The 18,051-nt window shown below is 49.0% G+C and overlaps 4 protein-coding genes across 5 annotated transcripts; 2 read left to right on the top strand and 2 right to left on the bottom strand.

Annotated features, from left to right (window-relative positions):
* The first annotated feature begins 80 nt into the window (after window positions 1-80).
* On the top strand, window positions 81-2,137 carry LOC125983276 (keratin, type I cytoskeletal 13-like). The gene is made up of 7 exons (XM_049744398.1): window positions 81-529; window positions 706-788; window positions 957-1,113; window positions 1,179-1,340; window positions 1,413-1,529; window positions 1,706-1,926; window positions 2,004-2,137. The coding sequence occupies exons 1-7, from the start codon at window positions 113-115 to the stop codon at window positions 2,062-2,064; spliced, it is 1,218 nt and encodes a 405-aa protein (XP_049600355.1). The 5' UTR covers window positions 81-112; the 3' UTR covers window positions 2,065-2,137.
* Window positions 2,138-5,399: 3,262 nt separating this feature from the next.
* Window positions 5,400-7,527, top strand: LOC125983275 (keratin, type I cytoskeletal 13). Its single transcript, XM_049744397.2, has 8 exons — window positions 5,400-5,860; window positions 5,939-6,021; window positions 6,090-6,246; window positions 6,360-6,521; window positions 6,599-6,724; window positions 6,990-7,064; window positions 7,135-7,283; window positions 7,358-7,527. Exons 1-8 carry the CDS (start codon window positions 5,462-5,464, stop codon window positions 7,476-7,478), a joined length of 1,272 nt encoding a protein of 423 aa, XP_049600354.1. The 5' UTR covers window positions 5,400-5,461; the 3' UTR covers window positions 7,479-7,527.
* A 589-nt stretch (window positions 7,528-8,116) lies between these two features.
* On the bottom strand, window positions 8,117-12,769 carry si:dkeyp-113d7.1 (uncharacterized protein LOC407709 homolog). The gene is made up of 3 exons (XM_049744381.2): window positions 12,602-12,769; window positions 10,945-11,552; window positions 8,117-10,589 (listed from the first exon to the last, which is right to left on the bottom strand). Exons 2-3 carry the CDS (start codon window positions 11,383-11,385, stop codon window positions 9,426-9,428), a joined length of 1,605 nt encoding a protein of 534 aa, XP_049600338.1. The 5' UTR covers window positions 11,386-11,552; window positions 12,602-12,769; the 3' UTR covers window positions 8,117-9,425.
* A 240-nt stretch (window positions 12,770-13,009) lies between these two features.
* si:dkeyp-113d7.10 (zinc finger protein 394) lies at window positions 13,010-17,842 on the bottom strand. 2 transcript variants are annotated; one of them, XM_049744396.2, is made up of 4 exons: window positions 16,715-17,842; window positions 15,657-16,187; window positions 15,228-15,448; window positions 13,010-15,097 (listed from the first exon to the last, which is right to left on the bottom strand). In XM_049744396.2, exons 1-4 carry the CDS (start codon window positions 17,079-17,081, stop codon window positions 14,909-14,911), a joined length of 1,308 nt encoding a protein of 435 aa, XP_049600353.1. In that variant the 5' UTR covers window positions 17,082-17,842; the 3' UTR covers window positions 13,010-14,908. The 2 variants fall into 2 exon arrangements, with proteins under 2 accessions (XP_049600353.1, XP_049600352.1); XM_049744395.2 differs by having other exon boundaries at window positions 13,010-15,100; window positions 16,715-17,832.
* Window positions 17,843-18,051: the final 209 nt, after the last annotated feature.

Raw genomic sequence — 18,051 nt, 5'->3', positions numbered from 1 at the left:
TGTTCATTCCAGCTGCAGGGTGTGCCCCACCCCCCTTTGCCCCACCCCACCGCCAAAAGTTTAAAAGGCTCTTTGGTCCTAGCAGGTCTTCAGTCTCTCCAGTCTCTCCAACATGGCGACCCGCAGCTTTTTGTCATCGTCCCGCATCAGCAGCTTGGGTGCCGGCAACATGAGTGCCGGCAGCGTCTACGGCGGCGCAGGCGGTTCTGGGGTCAAAATCTCCCAGATTGGCTTCGGAGGCGGCAGCGTGTATGGCGGCGCTGGCGGTTCCGGCATCCACGTCTCCAGAATCAGCTCGACCATGGGTGGCTTCAATCTGGCCGGCGCCATCGACATCTCCGCCAACGAGAAGTTCACCATGCAGAACTTGAACGACAGGCTGGCGAGCTATTTGGAGAAGGTGCGCAGACTGGAGGTGGCCAACGCAGATCTGGAGCTCAAGATCAAGAACTTCCTGGCAAGCCAAACTGGTCCTGCGACCCACGACTGGACCACCTTCTTTGCGCGAATCAGAGATCTGCAGGCTGGGGTGAGCTCAACTCTACAGTACATGTCATATTACCCCACTGATCAAGAATAACAGCACGCTTATCGTGCTTTTGAGATGTTCAAAGCATCCAGTATAGGCGGTCTGTCTTGTCTCAGTAGTAGTTATCTCATTTAATGGAAAAATGCCAGAGACTCTCATTGCCTGTCATCACTCAGATCCAAGATGGCGCTCGTTCCAACGCCGCCCTGATTCTTGCCATCGACAACGCCAAGCTGGCCTCAGACGACTTCCGCCTCAAGTGAGTGATGCCTCAAAAACGCCTGAAGAAACTTTGAATGATTGAACATCTGGATTTCAAAATTTAAGAAACTTTTGGCTGAAACATCTTAAACACAGTCTAGTTGCCTTCATTCCACATTTTCTAATGACCAACATCTAATTATGAAAATGCAATGATGATGTTCAGGTATGAGAACGAGCTGGGTATGCACCAGTCGGCTGAGGCCGATGCGGCTGGCCTGAAGCGGGTTCTGGATGATCTGACCATAAGTCGCACCGACTTGGAGATGCAGGTGGAGGGTCTGAAGGAGGAACTTATTTACATGAAGAGGAACCATGAAGAGGTGAAAACTTGGAGATTCCTAAAATTCATTCAAGGAGTCATTCTAATCACCACTGCCATCCATAGGACCTCATCGCCCTGCGGTCCCAGATATCTGGAAATGTCAACGTGGAGGTGGACGCCGCCCCTCAGCAGGATCTCTCCACCGTCTTGGCTGGAATACGAGAGCATTACGAGAATGTCGCTGCAAATAACCGCAGAGACCTGGACAATTGGTTCCAGGCCAAGGTGAGTTTGAAAGCTTGTGACTAATGAGCCGAAAGCAGTCGTCTCCATGCGTGAAACTGAGCTTATGTCCAGTCCGCCGAGCTCAACAAAGAAGTGACGGTGAACCTGCAGACGACCAAGAGTGAGATGACTGAACTGCGTAGAACTTTCCAGAACCTGCAGATCCAACTGCAGGCGGAGTTCAGCCAGGTGATCTTGCAGCAGCCAAAGATGTTATGATCAGTCTCCAACCTCAGATCAAACGAATTCCAGTAGACGTGAAACTTGATCGTTATCAGTTCCGCTGAATGTTTGTTTGCACAGCGAGATGACAGGTGTAATTGCCTTTCTTTGTCTAACTTTGCACCAAATGATCGGGCTGGCAGAAAGCGGTCCTGGAGGCAACGCTGGCCGAGACGCAAGCTCGCTATTCTGCCATGTTGCAAGGCTACCAGAGGCAGGTGTCGGCTTTGGAAGAGCAGCTGGCGCAGCTCAGGACTGAAGTGGAGAACCAGAAGATTCAGTACGCCGAGCTTCTGGACATCAAGACACGGCTGGAAATGGAGATTTCAGAGTATCGCCGCCTGATGGACGGAGAGGGCGTCAAGTGAGCCACTCGGGAATTGCTTGTAAAATCCAAGCCAGAGGAGAGCTAAAGTCCCACTTTATTCTTGTCTTATGCAGCACCAACAAAAACTCTCGGGTCGTCATCGTGCAGGAGGTCCACACCACAAGCAGCAGATGAGGAGCAAGAAGAACGTCATCACCACATTTCCTCTTTATGTGCCCTCCCCTTCAATAAAGGGAGTCTGACGCCATTGGTGTTTTTTAAATTTTTTTCATTGTCCTTCCACCATCTATCCATTTATATAAATATACAAGACTGGATAAGTGAGAGTCCAAGCTAAACTTCACAGACAACACACACAGTCCACATGGAGAGATGGAAACACAGAACCTCTAATTCTGGCACAGATGTGCTGACCCCCTTTCACTCACAAAACAAAATCAGACCCAGAAAAAAAATAAGAAAAATATTTGAACCTGTATTTTCCAACACAACTCCGAATTCTACGTGACAATATTGCAGTTCACAATCAATCTGTACCTAATAACATGACAAAAATGTAAAAACCTGTCTTTTGTACTCACTCAGCATTGGTCGTTCTTGACAAAATCCATCCTCCTTTTCTCCTCAGGGGATGTTCTTGTCCTTCTGTGGTGCGGTTGTTGTTGTGTTGGATAGCTAGCTAGTTAGCTAGCTAGAGCAGCTGCAACTAGCTAGCTAGCTGCTGCTCTGGAAGTGGCAAATTTGTCCTTTTCCAGGTTGAAACAACCCAGCAAGACAAGTTGCCTCCAATCAACCAATCTGAGGGCAGAAAAACACTGACGTCACTCTCTGTCCTTGGCAAGGTGTGTTGAATGCATCCATCCATCCATCCATCCATCCATCCATCCATCCATCCATCCATCCATCCATCCATCCATCCATCCATCCATCCATCCATCCATCTTTTTCCACTTATCCGAGTGTGTGTTGAATCAAACATCTAATTAAAAAAAAAATATATATATATATCAAATTGAAATACCGTATTTTCCGGACTATAAAGCGCACCTAAAAACCTCAAATTTTCTCAAAAGCCGATAGCGCGCCTTATAGTCAGGTGCGCCTTATACATGGACCAAATTCCGGCCCACGGGCCAAATGCAGCCCGCGTCTAAATTTAAACTGGCCCGAAGCATTGTGTCATAAAATCAATCATAAGTGGCCAGCTGAAGACTATGAATCATGAATCAAAAAGACTATAGATTATTATTTTGCGATTATAGTATTTTGTTGTGTCTGAAGTTGAAATAAAAAAGATAAAATGGAGAATGATTTGATTTGGATTAAAAATCTGACATGACGCAACCTGGCCTGTTTACTGCAGTCACAAACACCAATATCACCCTTCTTATTCATACAACAATAACAACAATAAAACCAACTTAATACATCCATCCATCCATTTTCTGAACCGCTTAGTCCCCACGGGGGTCGCGGGTGTGCTGGAGCCTATCCCAGCCATCATCAGGCAGTAGGCGGGGGACACCCTGAACCGGTTGCCAGCGAATCGCAGGGAACACAGATACAAACAACCATTCGCACTCGCACTCACACCTAGGGACAATTTGGAGTCTTCAATCGGCCGACCAAGCATGTCTTTGGGATGTGGGAGGAAACCGGAGTGCCCGGAGAAAATCCACGCGGGCCCGGGGAGAACATGCAAACTCCACACAGGGAGGGCCGGAGGTGCAATCGAACCCGCACCCTCCTAACTGTGAGGCGGACGCGCTACCCTTAACTTAATACAGCTAATATAAAATTCATTCAACTTTCATAAAATTGTTAATTTGTTATTATTTTAATCTTTATCTTTAACTTTTAAAGTTTACTGATCTGACTGGTTTGTTTTGTACTTATTAAAGTAAGCTTTACATGTTTATTTTGTGTGTTGTGTGATCTTAACATTATTTATATATTGTTATTGTTTTCACTATTTCAAGTTATTATATTGTGATTGCATTAATGCTGCGCCTTATAGTCCGGTGCGCCTTATATATGGACAAAGTTTTAAAATGGGCCATTTATTGAAGGTGCGCCTTATAGTCCGGTGCGCCTTATAGTCCGGAAAATACGGTAAATAAAAATAACCACCATTGCATGCACCTGAGGATTGCAGCAATCGGGTATCTGAAGGTCTTTGGTAGATTACATTGACATTGCATCACAATCTGACTGGACAAAATATATATAAAATATGTATATAAAACCCACTCTACTGGAATCTAGACATTCACATACTTACCGACTTAGTCATTTGTCAAATGTCAATGACATTGACTTCAGTGTGTATCAAACTGACAGATGTTTCTAACATTTTGGTTTCCTCAATTAGTTACCTAATAAGAGTGAAAACCAGAAACAACTTGTAGTAGCTTGTACTTGTTATGCAGTCAAGTGTGTGGAATGAAACAGGTCAGGTTGGGCGTCATTCAGAAGCATCAGTGTGATGATTGATTGACGAGCGCTTCGTGTTGTAAAGTTCAGAAGGGGAAAACTTGGCATTTGGACGGGACTCAAAGTCAGGGCTAAGCTAGCTAAACAATGGCCATGTCAACAACCTAAGTCGGTGCATAGGGCAGAGAAAAATCTCAAAACCAAAATGTCTTTGGTGCGAACCTTGCAATACACTGCACGGCAGCAGCACGAAGGTTCATAAATCACAAGATGAATCTTCTGTCAGTGAGTTCACTAATCAACCCGTCAAGAAATTACTGTCAATCACCTCTAGGCAAAAGTGCCTCGACGAAAACGAAAACGAAGAAAACAAATGTAATAATACATATCTTGGAGACACAGATGAACTTAAAGTTCATTGTATATTCTTGCAATCAGGAAGAACAAGAAGACAGGAAAAACAAATCAAAGACTTGGGTGTGAACCTTGTGGAACGCCATGTGGCAGATCGTGAATCGGAAGACAAATCATGTCAACAATCTTGCAAATCAAGCTGTCAAGAAATGTGCATGAATCATTCCCAAGAGCACCTCAACAAAGAAATGGAGGAGAAACAGCGTTGCAGAAGGAGACTTCATATGATCTAATATCTCGGAGATGTGAATACGTTTCAAGATGATTTTAGTCTGTTGCAATTGCACTTCTTTTCTTACGACCTGCCCCACCATTTTAATGGAGTGCTGCCTTTTATCCAACTAGCATTGCCTTCTACGATCTAAAGAAGACGATCTTGTCTTTCTTGATCATCTGATCTGATAAAAGATTGTAAACAGAGATGAAGCAGAAAGAAAGAGATGGAAAGGGTCCAAAGAGCAGTTCAAGTTCTCTTGTGCTGTCTTAAAAAAGCAAAAGTGGCGTGCGTCCAGTCGGACCTGCTGGTTTTCATTCCTCAGCAGTGTGACATTCCCTCCTCCAAGTTGGTGTCAATGGTGACCCCCCCCTTCTCCTCCACTCTGGCCCCCACCACACCCACATACCAGATTGACAGACTGACACATACACAATTGACAGAAAGACTCTTTAAAAGGCAGCGGTACGCGGCCGCTCGTCACTCTCCACCGAGCATCAGCACACCACCATGAACGCCTTCAGCTCCCGCACTTCCTCCAGGTCAGTCCGGACCGGTTCCGCCATGGGCGGCGGCTCCTCCATGGGCAGCAGTCGCATCATGGCCATGAGGGCCGGCAGCGTTTACGGGGGCGCAGGTGGCTCCGACGTGCGCATCTCATCGGCGGGCATGGGCGGCGGCTACTCCTCTATCACCGTGTCCGGGAACGACGCAGTGATAGGCAACGAGAAGTTTGCCATGCAGAACCTGAATGACCGGCTGGCCACCTACCTGGAAAAGGTGCGCTCCCTGGAGAAGTCCAATGCGGAGCTGGAGTTGAAGATCCGTCAGTTCCTGGACAGTCGGGTTGGCCCAGCCAGCCGCGACTACGCTGCCTACTTTGCCACCATCGCCGACCTGAACGCCAAGGTAACCGTCAAAACATCGAACAGCCGCGTTGTTAACTTGGGACGCAAAAAATGACATCCGAGTCGTTTGTTGTTGCAGATCCTGGATGCCACCCGGATGAACGGCGCGGTCCACCTGAGCATCGACAACGCAAGACTGGCAGCAGAAGACTTCAAAACTAAGTGAGTCGGCATCCTGAGCGTCTCTCGACCTCCGTGGATGTTGGTCATCATCTGGTCCGCTGCCACAGGTTCGAAAACGAGCTGGCCATGCGGCTGTCGGTGGAGGCCGACATCGCGGGACTGCGTCGGGTTTTGGACGAGCTAACCCTGAGCAGGTCCGACCTGGAGATGCAGATTGAAGGCCTGAAGGAGGAGCTTGTCTTCCTCAAGAAGAACCACGAGGAGGTGACCTGCATCTTCATCTACACTTTCATGTCTTTTGCAAATTCCCTCTTCTGTGCCTTCCGTCTGAATTTCCTTCATCTCTTCTTATCCAAACGACTAATCTACGTGTGTAGGAGCTGTTGGCGTTGCGCAGTCACATGAGCGGTCAGGTGAACGTGGAGGTCGACGCAGCCCCAGGTCAGGACTTGGCAGCCATGATGGCCGAAATCCGGGAACATTACGAGGGCATCACGGCCAAGAACAACAGAGATTTGGAGGCCTGGTTCAACGCCAAGGTGCAGAGCGGTATTTCCAGTGTGTGTGGTGTCTGCGTGTGTGTGCGTGCCCACAGCATGGTTGTGTGTATATTCAGACGGAGGAGCTCAACAAAGAAGTGCAGACACAGACAGTGAGCTTGCAGACGTCCAGGTCAGAGGTCAACGAAGTGAAACGGAGGCTGCAGGCGCTCCAGATTGAACTGCAGTCCATGTTGGGCATGGTAAACCACTTCACAACTCAAAGTCCGGCTGTCCCTCAGCTCACCAAACTGCTGGGACAGTTTCAGATGGGTGCTTGAGTTCATCTTAACTTGATTCATAATTGGTACCATCAGAGTCTATGCGGGCTTGTCTAACAGGAAGCTACATATGTACACTGTCGAGACACGCGGGTCAGAACAATGACAGATTTGTTGCTCAAGCTTTTACGACATGTAGATGATTTCAGAAGCTTCTTCTGAGCGTTTGTGTTGTTCATTTCCTCAGAAAGCCTCGCTGGAGGGAACGCTGGCCGAGACGCAGAACCGGTACTCCGTGATGCTGTCAGGCTTCCAGACGCAGGTGAGCCAGAAGTGGCAGGCCAGAAGCGTCAGGCCGGGAAGCACGAGTAACGCATTCTCCCGTCTTGCAGGTGTCCTCGCTGGAGGAGCAGCTGACTCAGCTGCGGGCTGACTTGGAGCGCCAACGTCAGGAATACCAAATGCTCCTGGACCTCAAGACGCGTCTAGAGATGGAGATTGCAGAGTACCGCCGCTTGCTGGAGGGCGAGACCGTCACCAGGTGAGTCACGTAAGCTCACCGTTGGCGTCGTACTTCCGCTCGTGGCCCTCACATCTGTCCTGATTGGTTCGTAGTGTTTCCACCGGCTCGACATCCTCAAGCTCGAGCAAGCGCGTGGTGACGGTGGTAGAGGAGGTGGTAGACGGCAGGGTGGTCACCTCGTCCTCCAAGACCTCATCTTACGTGTCTCGCTGACATCAACGTTGTCGTGAACAAAGTCGACAATAAAGAGCTGAAATGATAACTTTGTTGTGTCTGGGTGTGGTGTGTTGCAACAAAGTTGCAAGAAAATGTTTGGCTGTCTTCAAAATTTCTAGTGATTTAGGGAGTGAGCGAATAATTACAAACAATTCACATTCACACGACTTGATAAATTACCAAAATATTCTATTTTTTAGAGTCACCAATCAAAAATAAAATCTTTATACTTACATAAATTGGCCAACTCCTGCCTCCAATTAGCTCTTCAGTTCCTCCTCCTGATTTGTGAATGTTTACATATTGTCCAATCAAAGCATGACCGCATTATTTACGCGATATTATCTTCTCTAAACTGTCTACAGTTGTCATCGAGCACATTTGATGAGCAACTCATGCGTAAAGGCTTCACATACCTTTTGCTGCAACTGTGCGCAAGAGGGCGTCCCCTGCCGGCAAAGGCTACACTTACAGGGAGTCAGAAGACTAGCGGAAACGCAAGGAATGGGCGGGGCTAGAAAGGGATGTGGGCGGAGCTGCTGAGAAATGACAGCTAAACAACTCAAACCGCATTATTGGCAAGAGGAGTTAATAGATCGGAAGTCAAAGTTCATGAAAAGACTGGTGCAAAGACAAAAAGAGAACTTTTTTTTATATTTGATTGGCAGTACAAGAAATTGGTTCGTTTCAATAAAAGGCATGTGATCATAAAAGACTGGTACAAAATGTGTGTGATATGAAGATAAAGACAAAGAGATGATTAACCTGTAATCATTGTCGGGCGAAAGAGGTGGGAAAAAAAAGTTCATTCACTGCCTCTTAACACAAAGGCTCCAATCACCCAGCAGGGGATGCTGTCACACACACACACACACACGCACTTGCTCACAAGGAATGTGACGTAGAAAAGAAAAACATAGCAAAGTTGGTCAGAATGATGTCATCCTTTCGATGTCATCAGTGTAAACAAGTTAAGCTTCTTTCGATCGGAAACCGACCAACATTCTTTCCAGTCAAACGCACCACTGCATGTACAAGTTGATATGAGTGTGTACATATATATATATATATATATCGATGTGTATAAATATAGAAAAGTACACAGACTTCCGTGTAACAAAGTGTGACTGCAAGCTAATGTTTGCTAGCACCAAGCTAGTCACGCGATTGGTCAGTTGCTTGGCAACGCCTGTGGAAAGCCATTTGAGCATCCATTCCATCTGACAGGTGTCCATGGACGTATGACAAGTTCTCACACGGAGAAGCGTCATATTAGAAGCAGTTTTACCACTACTCACGTCAGTTTTGGTCCACTAGTACAAACGTAAGCTTTAACCAATGATTTGTTTCGAGCTGTAGCAACAATTCATGGATTCATCACTAACAAGTCCGTTATCCAATTAGTTGGCCATTATTTGAATCAATCTTTTGGAGGCCTTGTTGAAATTGTCAGAATCCTCAGAATTTCCAGCTTTCATGAGTAAAAATTGTCATATTTCTGCAAGTCCTCCATTCCACTACGTGAATTGATATTTGGATTATTTGCCGCAGTACCGTTTTGGTATCGGTACCAAAGTGCTTTTTGCAGGTATAGTAACAAAGTCCAAATTTAGGTGTCATGACAATGAAACTCTACGAAAATAGAGCAGGCCTGGAAAATGCAGAGCAGGAAGTTGGCGTATCTGCTAAGCATATTACTGACGGAATGTCCTCTTCTCTGCTTGTGTGTGGCGGGAATGACGCAAATGTGCGCAACACTTTTTTTTTTAAATGCTCAAGCGGCTTTCCTCAGACACACCTCCACACTCATGCGCACGAAAGAGCAGAAGAAGTAACGATCAGAAAGGCGCCAAAAGGTAACAAAGAGGTGGCTATATGTATTTAAAAAAAAAAAAAAAAAAAAAAAAAAAAAAAAAAAAAACAGTCGTCCATCAGTCCGTTTGCCTAACGTCCCTCTGCATCAGTGTCTGCATCGGCCTCTGCATCGGCCTCTGCATCAACCTCTGCATCGGCGTCTGCATCAGCGTCTGCATCGGCGTCTGCATCGGCGTCTGCATCGGCGTCTGCAACGGCGTCTGCAACAGCGTCTGCATCGGCGTTTGGACCGGCGTGCTCCCGTTTGTGGATCTGCTGGTGAGCCTTCAGGTGGCCCGACTGGCTGAAGGCCTTGCCGCAGCGTGCGCAGGTGTGTGGCCGCTCACCCGTGTGCACGTGCTGGTGCGCCTTGAGGTGTCCGAGGCGGCCGAAGCTCTTGCCGCACTGCGCGCAGCCGAACGGCCGCTCTCCCGAGTGGATTTTTTCGTGGGTCTTGAGCACGGCGGCGTTGCTGAAAGTCTTGCTGCAGTGCGAGCAGGAAAACGGCTTGGCCTGACCGGCAGCAGCGGCAGCGACGTCATGCACAAGAAGGTGGTTGCGGTACGCCGTCTCCTTACCGAAGCTCTTGCCGCAATGCTGGCAGCAAAAGGGCCGCTCGCCCGTGTGGCTCAGCCGGTGCGCCTTGAGCTCCTTGGCCTGGCCAAAGGTCTTGGCACAGGTGTGACAGGCGAAGGGACGCTCGCCCGTGTGCAGCCGCTGATGGGCGCGCAGGTCGTCGGCCTTGGTGAAGCCTTTGGGGCAGTGGGCGCACACGTAGGGCTTTTGGCCCGTGTGGATGAGCTGGTGCCGCTTGAGGTTGCCGGCCTGGCCGAAGCTCTTGCCGCACTGCGCGCACGTGTACGGCCGCTCGCCCGTGTGGATGCGCTGGTGCGTCTTCAGGTTGCCCAGAGTGCTGAAGTTTTTCCCGCACTGCGTGCACGAGAAGGGCTTCTCGCCCTGCATGTTGCGTGGCTTTCTCACCGTCAGGCTTTTGCCCGCCGTCGCCTTCCCTTGGTCGGCCGCCGTCGTCTGGTAGGGGAAGTCAGCCTCGGACTTGGCCATCCCATCCAGCAGCATCAGCGAGTCGGGTCGCAGCTTGTTCAGCTCGCTGCGCAGCTCGGCCATGTGAATAGACTCCAGAGCGTTGTGCGGCGGCTGTGGCGCTGCCAGGTCCGAGTCGCCCAGCTCTGCGGCGTAGTAACACTGCAGGTCCACGTGGTGGTCCGATTTGATGTAGTCCAGGGTGTCACTCACCTGCCGCAGACAGCAAACAAGTCGGGAAGCAGAACACCACACACCACAATCAAATGTGTCAGTCCTGACTTGCTTTTTAAGGTTAGCTCGCATTAATACGCTCGCTGTTGATTTGTTCTTTACCTACAACACTATATTAACTACAGCAGGGGTGCCCACACATTTTCAGCTAGTGAGCTACTTATAAGGTGATCAAGTCAAAATGATCTACCTACAATAAAAATGCAAAACAAATGTATTTCTTCTATATTATCATTATTTAAGTTATCATTACTACTATTACAAAACCAAACCGTATTTTGGGTTCATTCTGAAAAGTTTCATGCTAACTTTTGTACAATGTGCAAGTCAGTACCTGGGAGATGTAGTCAAACACACAGTTGGTCTCATAATGCGACTTGTAGTCCATGTCGTCGGCATGGCGGAAGGGGTCTAGGTGGTGGTCCAGGTCAGCGCGGTGATGCTCCGCCTTGATGTAGTCCAGCCCGCTGATCTCCATCTTGATCTGCTCGCGGCCCAGCTCAGCGGTGGACAGCGGTTGGATCTCGGACAGGTCCACAGTGCGGATCGGCTCCAGGCGCTCCAGGTCCTCCAGGTCCTCGGGCTCGCTCTTGACGCACGGCAACATGACCAGAGGCTCGGCCACTTCTGCCGCCAGCGAGCTGAGAGTGGGCGTGGGGCCCTCCGAGGTGAGGAGGGCCAGCGAGTGCGGGCCGCCCGACTCCAGGGGGGGCGGAGGAGAGCCGCCCTCCGAGGCCAGGCTTAGACTCAGACACTCGGCCTCCAAGTCCGTCATGGTGAGGGGCAGAGCTCCGTCTGCACCCCACCGCGCCCGAGACCTCCGCTCCGGACGCCGTTCGCCAAGTGGAGGGGCCGAGACGACGGCCTTGAGGAGGAGCCCAACTGACGGCGAATGGGAGGAACCGAGGCCAATGTCAGCACTCGTGCCGTACCGTTAGCGGCCTGCACAGACAACACAATTTCAATGTCCAAGGTTGCAACTTGATTCAATTTGATGTTGTTTTAAAAGCTTTGGTAACAATTCAGTCCAAGCACTGTTTAATAAATCCCAATGTAGACTTATTTTAGACATGATGCAAGATTTATATTCACACTGACCGGGTTTAGGCACCCCTGGACGAACATGTTTCAAGTACGGTTCTCAGTGCTCTTACTTTATCTTCATTAGCATTTTTTAGACACTGCTATAGTTGCACATTCCATTGCTAATGTTACCTGCAGGTACTTTAGCGTCAGGTGAAATTGCGAGCGCCCCCTTTAGGTTACTGATAAATTAGGGGACCAAGGTATGATTTGTTTGTGTGCACTTTCCTGGGAATTAACACTCATTACGTGTTAATTAAGAGCAAACACATTCAATGAAACAAAACCTTGACTGAACTCCATCCGCTCAGTCACTGTGGGCGCTGAATGAACAACTCGTGCTAGGTTTGTTCTGAATCTAACGTCCGTTAGGCTTTTTAGCGGGTTGTCGTCGCGTCGCCGCCACGCGAATCCGCCGAGTGTTGGAATGTGGCCTACGAAGAGCAACGGAACATGGCGGCTCCTCTCCGACTAACTCGCATCGTGTCACACTCTTGTGGACTATTTTCAATGACATGACTGGAGAATGTTCGCTCGAGGGGAGAAAGGGGACGAGACGCGAAAACTGGATGACCACAAAGAGAACAAAAAGTGCCAAGGCTATTGGGCTAGCAACACAGCTAGGCAGTGGCCATCTTGTTTGTCGGCGAATGCTAAGCTAAGGTTAGCATGGTGGAGAAAGTGAGCAAGAGCGGGAAGGGGAGCCCCCCCGCCTGTGCCCCCACTTCTCTTCTCGTCGTATTAAACACGCCGAGTAGGCGCAGCGGGGGTCGGCTGACAGATGCGGCCGAAGCGCGTCAGATGACGGCGGCGGCGCAAAGGATGCAAAGAAGGCGGTGGAGGCCCGGCTTCCGGCCGGCTCGGCGGGCCTTATGGCCGGCGGCCTGTTGGTTTCGGCGGCTGGTTACCTGCGGGTGTTCCGCGTCATGGCTGCTTCGGCTCCACTGCCCGCGACTTGTGGCCAACTGCGGCGGACCCGCCACGTCCACCTCGGCCTCTCCTCCCCTCCAACAGTGGCTAAGTCCTCCTCCCTCCTCTTCCTTCTTTCTCCTCCTCCGCCTCCTTTCCGCCTGGCCTCCGTCCGATGAGGCGGGTAACCATGGTAACCGCCACTTTCAAAACCGGATCGATAGGATTTCATGATCACTTATTGAGAACGCAAAAATAACATGAATTATATTACATAATTAGTAGACAGGCCATTCTGGACAGGACATCTTCATTAGAGTAGCTTTTAAGATTGCTCATTGGTTCACGTCTGAAGACAAGTAAAACGTGACTGTACCGTGACAACATCAATTTAGCAAAGGAGCAGCTCATTTGTCAACATTTATTGATGTTCTTGGTCAACACTAAAACATTGAAAAGTTCAAATCAATGGTCACCATTCAAATACAAAAAGTATCAAAAGTATTGCATCCAATAACTAAACGTACACACTTTTGATCCCATTTGTGTGCGCGCTTTTGTACATGAAGAGCATCGCTTCTTCTTCCCTTTTAGCGCCAACACGACTGTTCCAAGTCAACAAAACAAGTGTTGCTGTACGTCAAACAAGGAGGGAGAAAATGTTCCGATTTCAAGTTAGAAAGAATAAAAGTAGCAATCAAAAGTCCACTGCTTTAAAATAAGGAAATAAAATATAAGGGGATGGTGGGGGCAGTCCATTAAGATCCAGTCCCAATGTTTTTGTTTTTTCCAGACCACGCCCACTGTCAAAACATACAGCTTAACATCATATAAATATCAATGACGAGGATATCGACTGCATGAATGCGATCAGATCGGCAAGGAATTAGGACACGACGATAGCAGGTGACATCCGATTGAACAGGAGAAGGTGACATTGAGTCTTTCTCCATGTTTTCACCAAGACGGCACATGTACTTCCAGATGGAAAACGCTCACGCATTCTCATGGTCAACATGTGTCACTTGACACAAACAGGACCATCGCAAAGAACAAACAATAAATCAAAAACAAAAGTCAAGCAGAAAAGCTCCAATTAATATTTCAGTTTTCGTACTTTGAGGGTGAGAAGTAAAGTAAAATGTTACGTCCAAAACAGCTAAATTGATTCAAGAATGGACGTGAAAGAAATTAAGATATAGTTGGCGGGACCGGCTAGTGAAGTGACTTTTCTTGCTCGGAATAACGGCAATACTGAAATGGAGGGCAGGCTGCAGAGCTCAGAGCTGACAAGCCAGTTTTACAGTACTGCTCATTGACAATCAAGTGTACCCAAACCTGTATTTTTTTTTTTTTTTTAAATCTAATCTGCACCCATTTCACCTGATCAGATTTGAATTTTGAATTCTCAGTTGAGGTCAATCACTTTTGGTCAAACTCCTGTTTGCCAACACTATGAAAAGCTCTTGATGTTTTACAAGAGCAAATTAAATCAAAAGCAGAGAAATTCACATTGATGCGCAGTTTGTTCTCGTCAGTGCTTGGCCATCGCCGCCAAATGGAAACAAACTGGTGGCGAGCCTTCTTGCTGAGGTAACAAACGGAAAGGAAAGACCACCATCTAATGAGGTCATGAGGTATGTGGAGGTGAGAGGTGGAACGCCAGCAAGTCACAGTAAACGTTTACAAGTGAAACATGAGGATAAACTTGACAGCAGTCCTAAGCGCTGAGCCGACGTCAGCTTCGTCGCAGACAACTTTCGAACCCGGTGAACCCGCGCTCAACGGCTCGTTTTGAAGCAATACTTGGAGTAGTTTTGTTTTTGAGTTTTCAGGAGAGTCTGGAATGAGTAAATGCGGTAGTCGCGTTGAGATCATTCATAATTTGTTGCTCCCGAAAGCCTTGAGATAGGAATTGAATTGCTTCCTTGCCCGTGCTCGTAACTCAAAACACTTGTATCTCAAATCAGATTTACCGACAATTTCTTTGATTAAGTTTTGGGGTGTTTAAATGTGCTTCAAGTATGCATGAGTGGCAACACAATAAAAAAACAAAATCTAAACTAGTGCTGCTTCTTATAATTTACATATTGCGAACGATCATCTATGGCGACGGGGGGGATACGTAAATGGAAAAAGTGATCGATTCGACGATGGCGCAGAAAACTGGAGTGGTCATCGTCACAATGAAGGCGTCGTCTCCCTTTTGGCACATTTGACATCGGTCACAAAGACCCAACATAAGCGCACGCATGTGGACGTGTACCATTGTGCCGATGGGTTGGGGCAAGGCGTAGCGGGGGGTCTTACAACTGGTGCTTGGCTTGCAGGTGGCTGCGGAGGCGGCCGGCCGAGGAGAACGTCTTGCCGCAGTGCAAACACTGGGATGGCGAGACACCCGCGTCGGCGTGGATCTGCCGATGAGCTTTGAGCAGCAACAAGCGACTGAACCTGCGGCCGCAGTCTTCGCACTCGGACCAGACCTTGCGTCGCTTCTTCTGCGCACAGATGACAAATTGTGTTTTTTTTCCAGATTTAATTGAAATTTTCAAAGAATGAAGGACAGTCAAATGTCACCATGCCTTCACTTTAAAGTGCATCAAACTGTAGTCACGGTAACAGTACCTTTCTCCCTTTATCATCCTCCTCTTCCTCTTCTTCTTCTATTCCTTCTTCTTCTTTCTCTTGGTTGTGCTCGTCCTCTTCCTGCTTGGCGCCCTGGTCAGCAGGCGCCACCTCAGCGCCCTGCGGCTTCTTGTGGGCGCCGCCTGCGTGGTCTTCCGGGAGCTGCGACGCCGTCAGTAGACGCTGCAACATGGAGGCTGACGAGCGACCGCCCCAACTTCCTGTTTAGGGAAAAGCAACCCATTGAGAGCTTGCTGAGTTTCCCTTAAATTGCTTTGTCATCTTTAGCTTCAACAGTTGTTGCTGTAAACTGCTGTTTTCAGTCATCTTTCTTTCAATGTGTCTCTAAATACATAAAGGTAAAAAAAAAAAAAGGCTTTTGCAGTTCTGGACCGGCAAGTGTGTCAAACATCAGGTGTTTACGCTCACCTGAAGGGCTCAGCGGAGGTACAGGTGGAGGAGCGGCGTTCCGGTCGGGGCCGAGAACGTCCATGTCCTCCAGGGGCGTCCAGCGGGGATCCTGCAGGGGGGACGACTCTAGGGTCAGCTCCATAATGTGGGGAGGAAGCGGCGGTGGGGTAGGGCTCTCCCTTGAACTGCGCTCAGCCGTCCCGCCTCCTCCCACTGACCCTTTCCAGATGTCTCCGGACCACTCCTGCCCGTACGCCACGGCGTCCGCATTGTCTTTCGTTCCACGGGCCACGCCCGCATCCTCAGCCTTGGGCTGCTCTCGGCAGGCGTATTTGAGGGCATCTTCTAAGCCGCTGGCAGACCCTGGCTTGTCTGGAGCCTTCTGGTGCGTGGTGGCCAGCCAGCGGTCCAGCTGGGTCTGCAGCGTTTGCCTCTCGCACTCCTTCTGCGTGATCTCCAGCAGGAGGTCATCGAAAGATGCTTCTACCATCTTCTTCAGTTGGCACAGGGCCGAGTGCAGGACGCGCTCCATGGCGCACTTCAGCTGCTCTGAGAGGCCACAAGCCAAAAAACAACATTAGTGAAGATATCGACCTGGACATTTTCAACATGACAAGACATGTACAGGCGTACATCTGGCGAATGTTTGGGCAAAAACAAATTATCCATTCTTTGCAGCCATGTTGGTGAGTGCAGGTCCTGCACACCAGCAGGGATAAAACTGCCAAATAAACAAAAAAAATGCTTTTGACAGTTGAACTGGAAATCAAGCCACCAAAATCAGGAACACTTGACAGTTGACCTGTGTTGTGTTGACATCACAGTGACGTACATCAGGCCCCTGCCACGTTCCTGCCACACCCCCTCACACAACGAGCACATGATCATTCGCCATTTTTGGATCTCGTCATTATGATATATATGCACATATTTTTTTTCCCATTGCAATTGTCCGCCACTCAATCATACAAACAAGCCTGTGACGTGGGCACGTTAGCTTACGTAACACGCAGACTGGCTAGCTGGCGTGTCATGCTGTGTGTTGTTGTGTAACGGCCGCCCGCTCGTTCGCCTACCCACGACTCGGCACCTCTGCTCGAGTCTGCGGCTGTCGGTGGGTACGCCGGTGGATCCGCGGGGTTCGGCCAGTTGCTGGCGTTTTGTCCTGCCCGCGTCCGGGCCGTCGTCTTCGCGGGCCGCCGCCTCCGCTTGGCCCTGCCGGTTGTTGGCGCCCCCCTCGTCATGCCCGCGGGGACTCTCCCACGCCTGCAATCGGAGCCGAAGCCGGCTGTTCTCCTGCTCCTGGACGGCGGCCTCGAGAAGCAACGCGTTGAGGCTGGAGCCAACCGTTGAGCTGATCTCGTGGACGGCCAGCTGCACCACCTGCTCCAGAACAGACTCGAGCTGGCCCTGGAAGAACGGAATGTACACGGTTCCGTTCATACTAGCGGTTCATGCCGAGAGCCGCTGGGGAAGCCGCCGCCGCCTCCGCCTGGCCAAAGTGAGGGTGGGTCGCGTGCGGAGGGGGACGGCTCGCTTGCTCGCTGCGGCCGCTTTGATGCTCTCGTCGGTTGGCGTCTTCTGCCGCGGCGCTCCCGCCTCTCTAGCGCTCCCTCCAGAACTACCGCAACTATCCGAGTAGAGACGCAGTGCACTTTCCCGCCCACACGTGTTGACGCCATTTTGAAGTGGGGTGGCTGCGCGATCCTCCCAAAGGCCGAAGCACGAGGCGAGTCCTCCTGGCAGTTGGCAGGCTAGGACACATCAGCAAGTTGATTCTATGACCCTAAGAAACTCACGCGAACGCTAAACTGCGCTCCAGTTCGGCCCAGTTGCATCCGCCTTTGCGCAAGTACAGAGTAATGCGCAATACACAACTACCGCCCCCCCCCCTCAAAGAATTTTACTCGTTTTCTACGTGCTTTACGGTAATCTCGTGCCATCTACGTCATGACGTCACACGTCCTTTTTTTCTGTATAAAACTTTATGAACACAAGTGTTCTTTTCATTTTGATCCACTTTGTCAAAGTACACTTGAACGTATGACCCTGTTGGTGCTCTATTCTGAAAAGAACATGTGCAAACAAAATATAACGTTACCTTTAAAGGAAAACAAACCACAACCACTCTTTTGGAGTCTAAAGATGTACCGTTAATAACCTTTCTATTATGTTGCAAAATGTTTACATCCATAGATCTAACTTATAAAATCAACCCCATCATTGAAATTATTTTTAAATGAAGGTGATCGTTCAGGTGCCTTTAACATACCAAATGTAGGTTATTAAATGTTATTCATTCAGAATTTTTCAACAAATAAGTCTCATAACTTTTTTATGATGACAACTGTTTTATGTATATAAGTTTTTGCTTGTCTGATTAGGTTGTGTCTTTTAATTGTCATGATTTAAA

The sequence above is a fragment of the Syngnathus scovelli genome, chromosome 16 (genome assembly GCF_024217435.2).
Source record: "Syngnathus scovelli strain Florida chromosome 16, RoL_Ssco_1.2, whole genome shotgun sequence".
Lineage (NCBI taxonomy): Eukaryota > Metazoa > Chordata > Actinopteri > Syngnathiformes > Syngnathidae > Syngnathus > Syngnathus scovelli.
This window is presented reverse-complemented; position numbering and strand designations above follow the sequence as displayed.